General features: G+C 62.3%; 1 protein-coding gene across 1 annotated transcript; it reads right to left on the bottom strand.

The window, feature by feature from the left end:
• Positions 1-2039: 2039 nt before the first annotated feature.
• LOC141964627 (sestrin-3-like) lies at positions 2040-9864 on the bottom strand. Its single transcript, XM_074915258.1, has 9 exons — positions 9647-9864; positions 6403-6606; positions 6017-6199; positions 5660-5896; positions 5464-5575; positions 5099-5217; positions 4482-4672; positions 4020-4164; positions 2040-3465 (listed from the first exon to the last, which is right to left on the bottom strand). The coding sequence occupies exons 1-9, from the start codon at positions 9710-9712 to the stop codon at positions 3376-3378; spliced, it is 1347 nt and encodes a 448-aa protein (XP_074771359.1). The 5' UTR covers positions 9713-9864; the 3' UTR covers positions 2040-3375.
• Positions 9865-12593: the final 2729 nt, after the last annotated feature.

Raw genomic sequence — 12593 nt, 5'->3', positions numbered from 1 at the left:
TGGGTGGGTTGCAGGAGCTGTGACAGTAACCGTTGCTGCAGTGTGGTTTGCTGTTCTCTGCAGGCTAGGACACACCATTCCTCCCACCACGCAGCTTGGGTATGGCTTGGCTCTTATAAAAGCAGTCCTTGCTGTGCATGCTGGCATGCCTTTCTGCTACAGGCTGTTGCAGACTGCCTTGGACATGTGCCTGCATCCTCCCCTCAGTAATTCCAGGTAAGGTCATAGTGGCCTGGCTCCCACGTGAGTGTGCTGGGCATCCTGGAGGGTTCCTGTAGAGGAGAGGTATGCCAGGCTCTGGCAGCTCTCCTCCTTCCAGCCACAGAGTAATAGGAATATCCTAGTCCAAGCAGATGAAGGGTGCAGGGGGCACTGGGGCAGGGTCCCAAGCATTGAAGTTGTCAGACTTCTGGTGTGCCATGTGGCTTACCTTGAATGGTGTAGTGCCTGCACTGCCCTTCCCAGTAAGTCTCAGAGCCTGGGCCTCAGTGAGTGCAACAGCTTCATAGCCTGGCCGGGCACAGGAGAGGAGCAGTGGGGGTTGATAAGATAAAGGACCAGCTCATGTTTCAAAAGCTAAGCCTTAGTTGCTGGTGTGGGTATAGAACTACCCTGAAGTGTCTGGTCGACAAGACCCTTACAGCTTACTCCAGTGACACAGTCCCCCATTCTTAAGTTCTCTTCTGTAAGACCTACTTGGTACACAATAGGAACTTCACTGGCTCTGCAGGGATGGGAGTAGGTGGCTGCTTCATCTTTTGCTTTCTAGTTCTGAGATCATGTGGGAATGTTTTCTTCGTGTCAGGGAGGCTGGCAGTCTCTCCTGGCCTTGCCAGCAGCTGTGCTGGTTTCTGGTCAGGGTTGACAGCCCATGGAGCCCTTCATCTTGCTGCTGTGACTGGTGCTTGTTCTGCAAGCGGGAGCTGCCCCAGCCCCTGCAAGGCAGCGTTTTGTGCACCATGGAGAGAGATGGGGGGCAAGAGGGAACCTGCTTTGCATCTCCTGAGCATGGGCAGCCCTTCACCCCCAGCCAGGGCCATGCTGTCGCTGCCTTCTCCCTTCTCTCTCCCCAGCAGCGTGGGGTGATGGTGGGTGGTGAGGATGCTGCCGGTGACAGCATGCTGGGAGCCAGCCCCGGGCTGCGTGGAGCTGCAGATGCACTGCTTGCTGCAGGAGCGGTGAGCCCTGTGGAGAACTGGCTGCTGTGGCTCATCCCATCCCTGCAGGGGACAGAGCTGCTTTCTCAGGGGCAGGGGAAAGGCTGGTAAAAGACCTGGCAGGCACTCAGGCTGCTATGGTTAAATACTGCAACGCCTAACAGGGAGCAGGACACTCTGCTGACCCTATCTGTACCCAGCCCTTGCTGGGGCTAAATGATGGCACAGCAGTGCCTGTCCCAGTACAGTCAAGCCAAGCCTGGTGGCAGCTGTCCTAGCACCAGTCCTGGCACCAGTACTGCCCAGCACCAGTTGTCCTGGCCTCTTACTGCCTGGGCATCAGCTTGGCCCATTACAAGCTGGCGCAGCCCCAGCACAGGTTCTTCCAGCCCATGCTGCAGGGAGGGCAGCTGTTTCTGGCCTTGCTCACTGAGCACCTCTTGTGAGTGTGAGTAAAATGCTTCTTCCTCAGCTGCAGAAGCAGCACCCACACCTTGCCCAGCCATGCCAGGTACCTGGCAGGGGAGAAGCCAGCTCCTTCCTCCAGCACCCTCTTCCTTGCTGGAGCACCACAGCTGCTTGAAAACCTTCCCTCTTTTCCTGTTGAACATACACCACTGTGGGAATTGCTCATGTGAGCATGGGAATAGGACACAGCTGAGCTGAATAGGATGGGTCCAGCCTCAGTGACCAGTTGCTAGCCCTGGACCAGAGCTGTCAGCACAGGACCCCACTGTGGTTGGGAACTTGGATTTCCTGGAGCTGGAGCCATCTGGGGCTGCAGACAGCCAGGCACTGCTGTCCTGCCCTCAGAGCAGCTGTGTAAGTTTAGATTCCCGTCTCAACGGCTGGGAGAAATAAAGCACGCATCCATGTCAAACATAATATATTTATAGCAAAAATAGGCTTTTTCTGTAGCTTCCATACACAAGGTTTTCTCCCTGTACATTTACGCAGTAAACAGGTCGACTGAAGCAGCGTGCGCTGGGCTGACTTGACAGCTGCCCTTGCTTCAGGCTCCCACTTATCACAGGTGGACTCATTCCCCTTCTGTGGCTGCTCTCTGGAACCTGTACTGGATCCCTCGTACCTCCCCAGCCAGGGACTGCAGCCTGGGCAGGAAGCAGCCCTGGGATGGGGTGGGGGAGTGGTAGTGCATGCTCCTGTGCACTGGGCAGAGGGCAAGGCTAGTGCACCGGCTGCAGGGAGCCCAGGGAGTCCCCCAGCCCAGGTTCAAGGCAAACCATCCTGTAGCTCACCTGTGCTGACCGCAGGTTCCTCCACCATCTTGCTAAGCAGCAAGTGACTGGGCACAGGACTTCAGCCCTCTCATGATGGTAAGAAGATACAAGCCACGTTAACTCAGGAAACCTCCCTTGTTCCTCCTGCCTTTCTGCAGAGAAGGGGCTTTGCGGCAAGCTCCCTGAGGACTGCTCAAAGTCCCCTGCAGAAACTTCCAGAGCCTGAATGCTGTCAGAAATCTTCTCACCCTGCTGTCAAGAGAAGGCAGAGCACTAGAGCACCCTGCCAGCAAGAGCTTCACAGTTTGGAGTTCACCTGGGTCATCGCTTGTCCATCCCAGAGGGGTTTGGCACAGACCTAAAGGGCAGGACACGCAGGCAGCAAGCACATACCCTTCCAGTCCTGGGCTGGGAAAGGGCCCTTGCTCAGAGCTGGCACACATCTCTGCCTGATCATACAACTCAGGACAGTGCAATGCACCCGCAAGCTGCCCATGCTGTTTCCAAGCAAGATGCATCACCCCAACAAGGCCAGATGCTGAAGGGTGGCTGGCAAGCAGGGCAGCCACTGTAGCTCCCCTCTGCCCTCCCTGCGGCGGCTGAGGCTCCCGCAGGAGCTGGGCGAGGAGCTTCTGCTCACAGGGGAGTATCCCTCTAAACCAGCTCCAGTCCCCTCCCATCTCCCTCTCCCCCTGCATCTTTGGCAGTCCTCCTTGGACAGGTTCAAGTCTCCAGCATCACACCAACATCTCAGCAGCACGGACTTGCCTCACAGTTTGGTAATTGCACGTAATGGGGCCGTTCAGTGAGCCCCACAGGGGGAAAAGAGAAAAAAAAAAAAAAAAGAAAAAGGAACAAGGCAGTCAAGTAAACTAAATTGAGTAATCCCGCGCCATCTGTCCCAGCATGATGGGTCACGCATGAGTCCAGGAAGAGAGGATGCTGCCCGGCCCTGCCGTAGCGCAGCTCCCCACCATCTAGGAGATCATGTACTGGGTGATGGCCTGCAACGCGTACAGCAGCTCTGCCTGCATTCGGGCTTCCAGGATGAGCAGGTTCACGTGGACCTAAGGGTGAAGCATGAGAGGTTCAGGCAGCCACAGTGTGCTGTGGGCAGCACTGCAAGCAAGCACCCACCTGAGCTAGGGAGTCTTTTGTCATGGGGACAAAAATGCCACCAATTTTTCCAGCACAGGCAGCTGCCCTTTTTGCCTCCTCCCAGTCCTGCAGGTTGTGGCTGCCTCCCAGAGCCACATGCTGGGAAGTCCCCAGCACACTTGGCACCAGAATGCTGGGCTGGCACCAGCACAGTCCCTGCCGCTCACAGCGGCCACTCCTGCGAGTTACGGCTGGATGGAGGGCTCACCGGGAGGCACTCACTGATGGGGTAATGGCCTTGGAAATCCCCACGCTGCTAGTAGCCTCTGTGCCTATTACACTGTGGGCAGCCCCTTGCCACCCTAAGCCCAACTCCTTACAAACAGCCAGTTTCCATTTCCCCCCAACCTTCCTCAGACTGGTTTGGTGCCTCAAAGGTTTCCCATACACCCCCTGAAGCTCCCCAGCCTGCATGCTCCCGGCCCCACCACAGCCAGTCAGAGCCAGGGGCCGGCTGTCCCACCTTTTCACTGTGCTTGAATTGCTTCCAGAACCTGTCAAACATTTCTGGGTTTGTCTTCTCTGGGTAGCAGGTTACAGTTTTAATGTAAACTTTGAGCATTCGCTCCAGGAGCTGATTCACTTCTGCGTAGTCGTAATCATCGTACCTGTGGGGAGCACAGGGGAGAGTCACGGCCAGCACCATGTCCCTACAGAGCACCTCGCCCATGGTCTGCCTGGGGCATGGCCCAGCCACAGGGCAGAGGGACACACAGCAGTGGCCACCAGGCACTGAAGCCCCATCCCCGAAGCGCCCTGCCCACAGCAGCTGAGCAACTCTTCCCTGAGTGGCCCAACATCCAGGCAGGTGATTCACCTCTGTCTCTTTTCCAAGCCCATCTGCAAGACAGCCTGAGTGCCCTACCCTCCTCCCACCTGGGCCAGCTCCATTTTCTCCCCTGGACCCTGAGGTTGGTTTCTCTACCTAATGCCAAACATGCAGTGGATGTAGTTCCAGATGCCTCGCTTAAAGACAGAGGGCTCACAACCCTGTCGCTTGGCCATGGCACTGCTTTGCAGACCATCCACCATCCGAAACTTCTCATCCAGGAGATGCCCAATGTCAGAGTAGAGCCGGTTGACCAGTGAGAAGCCATGGTCTTCCCAGGAGTAATCCTGTTGAGCACAATAAGAGGCTTTCACAACTGCAAAAAGGAGCCCAGGGCATGTTCCCAGGAAGAAGGGCTGGAGACCTCAGAATGCAGCAGAATTCAATAGGTTTATTCTGGGGATGGCTCTGCCACAAACCACAACATCCGTCATCAGGCAGCTTTTGAATGATTTCGACCCTTGCCTCCATGAGGGTGATGTAAAAAAATCAGCAGCCCTTGGAAACAGAAGTCACTGGTCACCTCCCTCTCCCCAACCCTAGTGGGGCAGGTCCCCTCTCAGACCTGAGCTCCCCCACTCAGGCATTTTGCAAAAGCAGTCGTGCCAGATCCAAGCTGCACAGGCACCCTCATGACCGTCTGCTCCCCACCAGGAGTGGAGAGGAGAGGCGGCAGCCTGAGCTGCTGCCTGCCAAGAGAGCAGGAACCTCACCTGGACTCTGAATACCTGCGTCTGATCCTCATCACGCCGGGCAAAGTCCTGGTATCCGAAGTCAGGGTCCTGCATGTAGCATGCAAGGTTGGTGGCACCGGTGACTTCCCCGTCAGTATCTGTGAGAGGAGAGCACCCCGCAGATGGGTCAGAGCGATGCTCAGCTGCCCTGTTCCCAGCCGTAGCAGGTGTCAAAAGCCAGGCCTTGCTGCACCTATTTGGGAAGTGCCACTGCCTTCTTCACCCACCACCAGCATCCCAGGAGCCCCTCACAGAAAATAGACGTATAGATATGGGGGAGCAGCACCCAGGTATGCCATACCAACTCCCATGCTGCACACCCACCTCCGCTCCCTGCCCCTCACCTTCCTCTCGGTCCTGCTGCAGCAGCCTCGTCTCCTCCCTGCCCTCGGTCTCCACGTGGATCCTCTGCATGCGTTCACGGAGGGAATCCAGCTCCATGCAGGAGTCCAGGGACTGCACAGACACAGGCGCGGGGGTGAGGGCAGCAGTCCTGGCCGTGCCCCTCATTCCCCTGTGAACCCACCCTCAGGGGCTCACCCGCTTGCGGTTGATGCGCAGCAGCTCCTGGCTGCAGCCGTTGCCGGCAGTGGCTTCGCAGAAGCACTGGTTCCCAGGTGATGAGGGCTTCAGCGAGCCTCGGCCCCCCAGCCCTTCGTCCTGCTCACAGCCACAGCCAAAGACAAAGCTGGCGAGCGCGTGGCAGTGCACCAGGAGGACGACGGCATGCACCAGCTCCGCCAGTGACCAGCTCCACTCGCTGATTTTCAGCAGCTTCTGCAGGACGTAGACAGACCAGCGATGTGACACGGACAGGTGGGCAGGGTGCCGGCACCCCCTGGGGATGCTGTTGTCCCCACTGCTGCCCCGTCCCTGGCTGATAGCCCCCCCCAATACCTCAATGTGTTCCTTGGTGATGAGCCATGGCCGGTGTGCCAGGATCTTGTTGATCTCATTGAGGTTGCGGAGTTTGGGGGGGATGAAGTCAAGGCCGCGCAGCCACTGGGGATCACCCCCTGCCCGCAGGAACTGCAGCACGTGCAGGTTCACCAGGTACCGGCACTGGTGCCGGGCAGCTGCCTGCAAGAGCAGCATGTCAGCATCCCCACACCACACCGGCCTGGGGACCTCACGCCCACCTCTCGCCCAACCTCCAGGACATCATGGTTCTGGCCTCTGCAGAGAAGCCTGTGGCACAGGCTGTCTGGTGGAGGGAGAGCGGGGAGCTGAGCGGGCCTGAGCAGAGGCCCCCGTCCCCTCTGGCAGCTCCCAGTGGGGCTCACCATGATGGCGATGTAGTGCCGGCAGTCGAAGGGCAGCGGGCCATCCATGTGCATCAGGTAATGCTGCGTCTTGAGGAAGCTGTCAAGGTACTGCGGGTGGTAGCCCATCTGCTGGGTCACCGCCTCCAGCCGCCCCCGGCTCGCCAGCACTTTCACGAAGAGGAACTGGGGACGCTCGGGGTCACTGCTGGACATCTTCACTACCTGTGGGGAATGCACTCTGCTGAGCTGTCCCTGAAGCAGTCCCTGCTGCAGCAGCCCACACCAGCCAAGCCTGGGCTCTGCGAGGGGAAGGGATTCCCTCTCCCAGCATGGTGCTCCCAGGTGGACACCATCGGGTCAGAAGCCACCGCAGAGGGCTCAGGCTGGGGAGGTGGGCAGAGCACTGCTCGGCAGGATCACTGCTTGCAGGACAGCCTGCAAGAAACACAGGCTGGTCTCTGCCTGGAAGGGCATTGCCTGGCGAGTGGAAGCAAAGGGCAAACTAGGAGTGATGTTTCCTTGCAGCCTTAGATGCAAAGCTGGAGCCTGAGAAATGTGACAGATGAAATACCTCCCAGAACAGAGCAGCCCATCATCCTTACTGCCAGGCCACTGCACTGCTAGCACCAAGCCCTCCCACCCAGCACTGGGAGTGGGGGGAGAGCTGAGCTGCTCCTGGGCTCCTGCCCCAGCAAGCCAAGGGGCAAGAGATGTCCTGGCAGCCACCATGCAGTTGGGAGCACACGGAGGAACTCAGAGGTCTCCCCATGTGCTGCCCAAGGAGACGGCATGGGAGCAGGTCCCGGAGCACACAGGTGTGTGGCACAGCTGGCGCCGGCTGCGCCCACTCGTGAAAACACAGACGGACAACTTGGCAAGGGGGGTCCATACATCCCCAGCAGTGCCCTCCCCAGCCCTGAACCAGTGCCCCAGCCAAGCACAACCCCGAGCCACACCGCCCCTGTCCCTCCTGAGAGGGTGGTGGGAGCAGAGGGTGGGGATGTGCAAAACGCACCTGGGCAGCTGCTGCATCCCCATGGCCCCGTTGCCACACCTCCCACCTGACAGCGGGGTCTGCACCTGCAGCCCGCCTGCACCAAGGCATGGGCACAGCAGGCACTAACCCTTGTCACACAGAAAGTCACAGCTCCCACTTGTGCATGGGAGCCCAGGGAGCACCCTCAGATGTAGAGGGTGCACCTCCCCTCTGAGGCTGGAACCAAAATCTCCCCTGGGAGTAACTGGCCCCGCTGATAGTGCCGTCACCTTCCTCCCACCCAGAGGCTGGTGACCACAGTGGCATGGCAGTAAACCAGGAGCACATCTGCAAACCAGCCCCTGCTCCACCACGAGCCCAGGTTGACACTGCTGACCAGGATACACACAGCCCTCGGAGCCCCGACCAGGAACCCCCATGGCTTGCCAGCAGCTATCTTGCCAATCAGAGAGCTACAGCAGGCATTAATTTCTGCAGTAGCTCGGCGTGCCGCCATAAGGCGACCCAGAAGGTTGGGGCACCACTGATGGGGACGGAAAAGCCATAGGGCATAAAGCAGAGCACCCCGGGGTGAGGAGGAGGCAGAGCTGGGCTGAGCCATGCAGCAGCGCCAAGCAGGCGCACCCGCAGAGGCAGCGCAGGAAGCAGCTCTGGTTATTTTCTACCGTCCTGCACTTCTGACAAACACACCGTCACTGAGTTGTCAAGAGATGTACTTGATGCCATTTGGAGATTCCTCTTAGCTTTTGTCCAAAGAGCTCTAAAAAACCCACCCAAACCCCAAATTAAAATGAGGAGGGATGAAGAGCACTGGCTGCTCTGTCCCATGGGAGAAGATATAAACCAGAAGTAACCTGAAAAAGTCCCCCACAAAGTCCCTCTGCTCATGGAAATGAGCTGCCCTGAGGACACCCATGAGGCTACAGCCACCGGTCTTCTGGTGGGCAGAGGTGGAGGAGCTGGGAGCCCTTGGGCTCCCTCCCGGGTGAAGGCGGGCCCCAGCAAGGAGCCGTGGGACCAGCCCAGGGCTCTGCCTCCGGGGCCACCAGCTTTCCTCGCTCAGCAAGTTCAGGTGACGATAGACCAAGGCACCAGGCAGACATGGCTTGGAAGGGGAGAAAGATGGAAGGTTGCAGGGCAGCCCCCCACCTCAGCCCCCTTCCCCTGGCGGGCTCTCCTGCCTGCTCCCCGCAGCACCGGCTCAGACCAGGGTCTCTCCCACCAGCACCACCAGCCACATCCCCCTGGCCTTGCTTCCCCAACCTCTCGCATTGTCCCCAGTGCCACCTTCCTCGCCCTCCCCGGCCATAACTCTCCTCCTCTCCTACAGCCACTCGCAGCCCTGGGCAGCGGGAGCATCGCCCCCCTCCCTGCGGCGGGGGCTTTCGTGTGTCCAAGCTCCCTGAATCCCAGCGGGCAGCCTGATCCCCGTACCCACCGCCAATCTCACCCCCTCCCTGCCCGGGCTGGTGCTGCCGAGGAAACGACGTCCCGGTGCTGCCCGGCCCGCCAATCACCGGGCAGCAGTTTGCATGTAAAGCAGGCAGGAGGATGGAGGAGCCCAGCCGGTCCTGCGCCTTGCCACCGGGAGCAAGCCCGGGCAGCTCCGGGAGCCACGGGAGAGGGACCGGGGAGCCTCACCTCGCCCCCCCCCCCCCCCACCCGGCCGGGAAAGACTCCGCAGTGTGAGCCCCCACCCACCACCACCACCACCCCCCCGGGGCTCCATCCCTCCGAGAGGGGAGACCGCGGCTCCGCCGGTACCGGTGGCTCCGCCTGTGATGCTCGCTGGGGACGCGACAGCGGCGGGCACCTCTCGCCCGACCCCCCACCCCGGTTCTCGAGGGAACGGTAGAAGTGCTAGTGTCCGCGGGAGGGGTCCCCACGGCGGTGCCGGGCCCGGTACCGGCGGCCGGTAACCGGGTCCCCATTGTGCGGGCGGCGGCGGCAGCGCCCCCGGTGCGCGGCGCAGGCAGTGCAGGCGGAGAGAGAAAAACAAGTTTGATTGGCAGTGATGGAGGCACGGCGCCTCCCGCATCCCGCACAAAGGGGACGGGGACGGTACCGCCGCACCGGCACCGTACCGGTACCGGGCCGCCGGCCACCGCATCGGGAGAGAGCGGCCCCGCCAGCCCCGCGGACCGCCGGCGGGCGGCGGGAATGTCCTGGCCTGCTGGTGCCGCAGCCGGGCTGGGCCGGTGGCAGCGAGCAGGGCCGAGCCCGGTGCTCCGGTACGGGCTCCGGTGGCGGCGGGGCGGGTCCTACCTGCCCCGGCAGCCGCTGGCACCGGCTTCCTCGGGGGTGCTCCACGCTTTGGGGACACACGATCATCGTGAGCCCGTGCCGTGCCGTGCCGTGCCGTGCCGTGCCGTGCCGTGCCGTGCCGCGCGCAGTACCGGTGACCGGCGCCGGTCCTGCCCGCCCCGTCCCGGCCGCCGGCAGCGCTGAACCGGGCACCGCGGCAGCCCGAGCCGCGGGGGGGGCGTGCCTGCCGCTCCGCCTCCGCCAATCACCGTCGCTAGGGGGCGGGGCCGCCGGCGCCGCGCCCCCAATCGACGGCGAAGGGGCGGGAGCCGGGCGCACCACGTGGGCAGGGGTGGAAAGTTACCCGTCCATCAAGCGCGGAGGCACCGCCTACCCCGAGCAGGGGGCGGGGCTGAATCTGCTCGCCGCTGGGGGGCGCTGCGGGGCCGGGGGAGGCCTGTCCCCATGCCCCCATGTCCCTATGTCCCCATGTCCCATATCCCCATGTCCCCATGTCCTCATATCCCTGTGTCCCCATGTCCCCATATCCCCATGTCCCCATGTCCCATATCCCCATGTCCCCATGTCCCCATGTCCCTGTGTCCCCATGTCCCCATATCCCCATGTCCCCATATCCCTGTGTCCCCATGTCCCCATGTCCCATATCCCCATGTCCCCATATCCCCATATCCCTGTGTCCCCATGTCCCCATATCCCCATGTCCCCATATCCTCATGTCCCTATGTCCCCATGTCCCCATGTCCCATATCCCCATGTCCCCGTGTCCTCCTGTCCCCATGTCCTTGTCCTCTCCTGCGCTGCTGCCTGGCCGTGCCCTTCCCACCCCCGGGGACAGTCACAGCCCCAGGCAGCGCGTGGTGGGGATGGCCCCAGACTTCACTGGCCACAGCTCTGCCCCCACTTTGCCAGGGCCTCACCCCAACACCTTTCCCTGCACGGAGAGGCACGGCACTGGGGACTGCGGCAGAGGGGTGGAGGGGACAACGAGGTGTGAGGAGCTGGTCCGAGGGACAGCAGGGCAGGGGGACAGAGCTTGGGGGTGGTGGGGGACAGGGCAGTGGGGCATGAGGGTGATGGGGCGTGGAGACAGCAGACATGGGACAGGACAGTGGGGCACAGAGGGGACAACAGGGTGTGGGGACAGCGGGCACGGGGACAGGGCAGCTCCTGCTGTGAGCCACGTGCCCGTGAGGTGCTGGAGGCCGCAGGGGTGGGAAAGTCCCCTGGTCAGAGCTGACCTGTGTCTGACAGTGTCCCCCCATCCCCAGGGTAGATGTTGGCCTTGGCCACAGCAGCCACCCTGAGGGCTACCACCAGCCCCTTGCCACTCTTTGGTCTTGTTGTGCCATGGGGGGCAGTGTCTCTGTGTCAGGTGTCCTCCACACCTCCGGCACCTTCAGGGCGCTGATTTGTCTCCTGTGCGAGGGCTCACCCTGGAGCTGCAGAGCCTCTGCCGCCAGAGATGGGGCTGGGGGCTCGCACTGCCGTGACCTCCCCGCGCCTGTGCCCACCCGCCCGACTCCCCACCTGTCAGCGCTGGGCTGGGGTGCCGCAGGAGGGGCACGAAGGACCAGCACAGACGCTTCTCCTTGGTCCCTGCGCGACAGCCGCAGTCACTCCTGCCTGCTGCACCCCACTGCACCCCATCCAGAGGGACCCCCGGGGCTGGGGGGCTCTGCCTGCCAGGCGCCCCGAGCTCCACCCTGCCACAGGCAGTAGGTGCCGCCTGCCTGGAGGAACCTCCTGGCCCTCTCGCTCAGGGTGGTCGCCTGGAAGAGCAGCTTGGGGGTGCCCAGCTCGTCACACACGTCGATGACGTCTGGAGAAGCCGGGAGAGTGAGGGGGTGCCGGCATGGGCACCTGGGGACCCCCCACCGTACCGCTGCGCCCCCGCCACGGGGAGCCTGTGCGGCGTCCCCCGGGAGACGGGGCGAAGCCAAGGCGGGGGGGGGACCCCCCCGCAGCCGGTGCTGACGGGACGCGGGGATCCGCAGCACCCTCCTCGTGTGGGTGAGCAGCCGCAGGACGGCGCAGCCGGTGTTGGCCAGAAACCTCCGGTCACCTGCCCGGAGGTGGCCGCGGGCAGCAGGCGGCCCCGGCAGCGCCCGCAGGGGCCGAGCCCGGGGCCCGGCGAGCCCACGGCGCGTCCCCCCGTGGCCGTGCAGCGAACACCGTGGGGTGGCCGGGGAGGGGGCGGCCCCCGCCGCGCTCGGTGGAGACGAACACGCCGCCGCTGCGAGCCCGGGGGGGCGGAGACCGCGGGGGCTTGGCCCCGCCCCGTGTGTGACGTCATATGTGGGCGGAGCTCCGCCGGCTCCTCCCCCAGCCCCGGCGGGACGAGCCCCGCCGAGCCCCCGGCGCGGCCAGGGAGCGGCGAGGCCCGGGGGGGCTGTGGGGGGGCCCGGCGGCAGCAGCATCATCCCTCGGTGCGGGGGTGACACGGTGCCTTAGTGGTGTGAGCCGGCGCAGGCAGGACACAGGAACAGCCACAAAACCGGGGATGAAGTGCGACGGGTACGTGTATTTGCGTTACCTCGCCAACCGGGGGATCCCCCCGGGCAGCGGCACGTAAGCGGGGACGCGGGCACTGCGGAGCTCGGCCCGTGCTAGAGCACCGCCGGCCCCGCTGAGTCTGCCTGTTGATCAGGTACTCGTGCAGGCGCGGCTCACCGCCGCGCTGCGCTTCGGTCTTCCCCGCAGCAGGACAGGAATCTCAAGCACGTTCGTTAGGTGCCTCACAGTCTATCACAGGCCTATGTTATCTAAACACAGATGTTCTACTTGTCAAACACACAAGGCTAAACAACATTTAATGTCATATATGTGTTTTTCTACACCCTAGCTGCAAGTCACTTCAGACTGAATTACTTGAGCGTGTCCAGAGAAGGGCAACGGAGCTGGTGCAGGGTCTGGAGCACAGGTCGTACGGGGAGCGGCTGAGGGAACT

The sequence above is a fragment of the Athene noctua genome, chromosome 11 (genome assembly GCF_965140245.1).
Source record: "Athene noctua chromosome 11, bAthNoc1.hap1.1, whole genome shotgun sequence".
Lineage (NCBI taxonomy): Eukaryota > Metazoa > Chordata > Aves > Strigiformes > Strigidae > Athene > Athene noctua.
Note: the sequence above shows the minus strand (reverse complement) of the source record. Positions and strands in the feature narration are given on the sequence as shown.

Bases quoted from the DNA above. Each gene is read 5' to 3' on its own strand.
- LOC141964627 (XM_074915258.1), bottom strand. From the start codon at position 9,712: ATGATCGTGTGTCCCCAAAGCGTGGAGCACCCCCGAGGAAGCCGGTGC. The intron at 6,200-6,402 runs GTGAGCCCCACT...CTGCTCTTGCAG, and splicing joins GGCACTACATCGCCATCATG to GCAGCTGCCCGGCACCAGTG. The intron at 5,218-5,463 runs GTGAGGGGCAGG...CTCCTCTCACAG, and splicing joins GCAGCAGGACCGAGAGGAAG to ATACTGACGGGGAAGTCACC.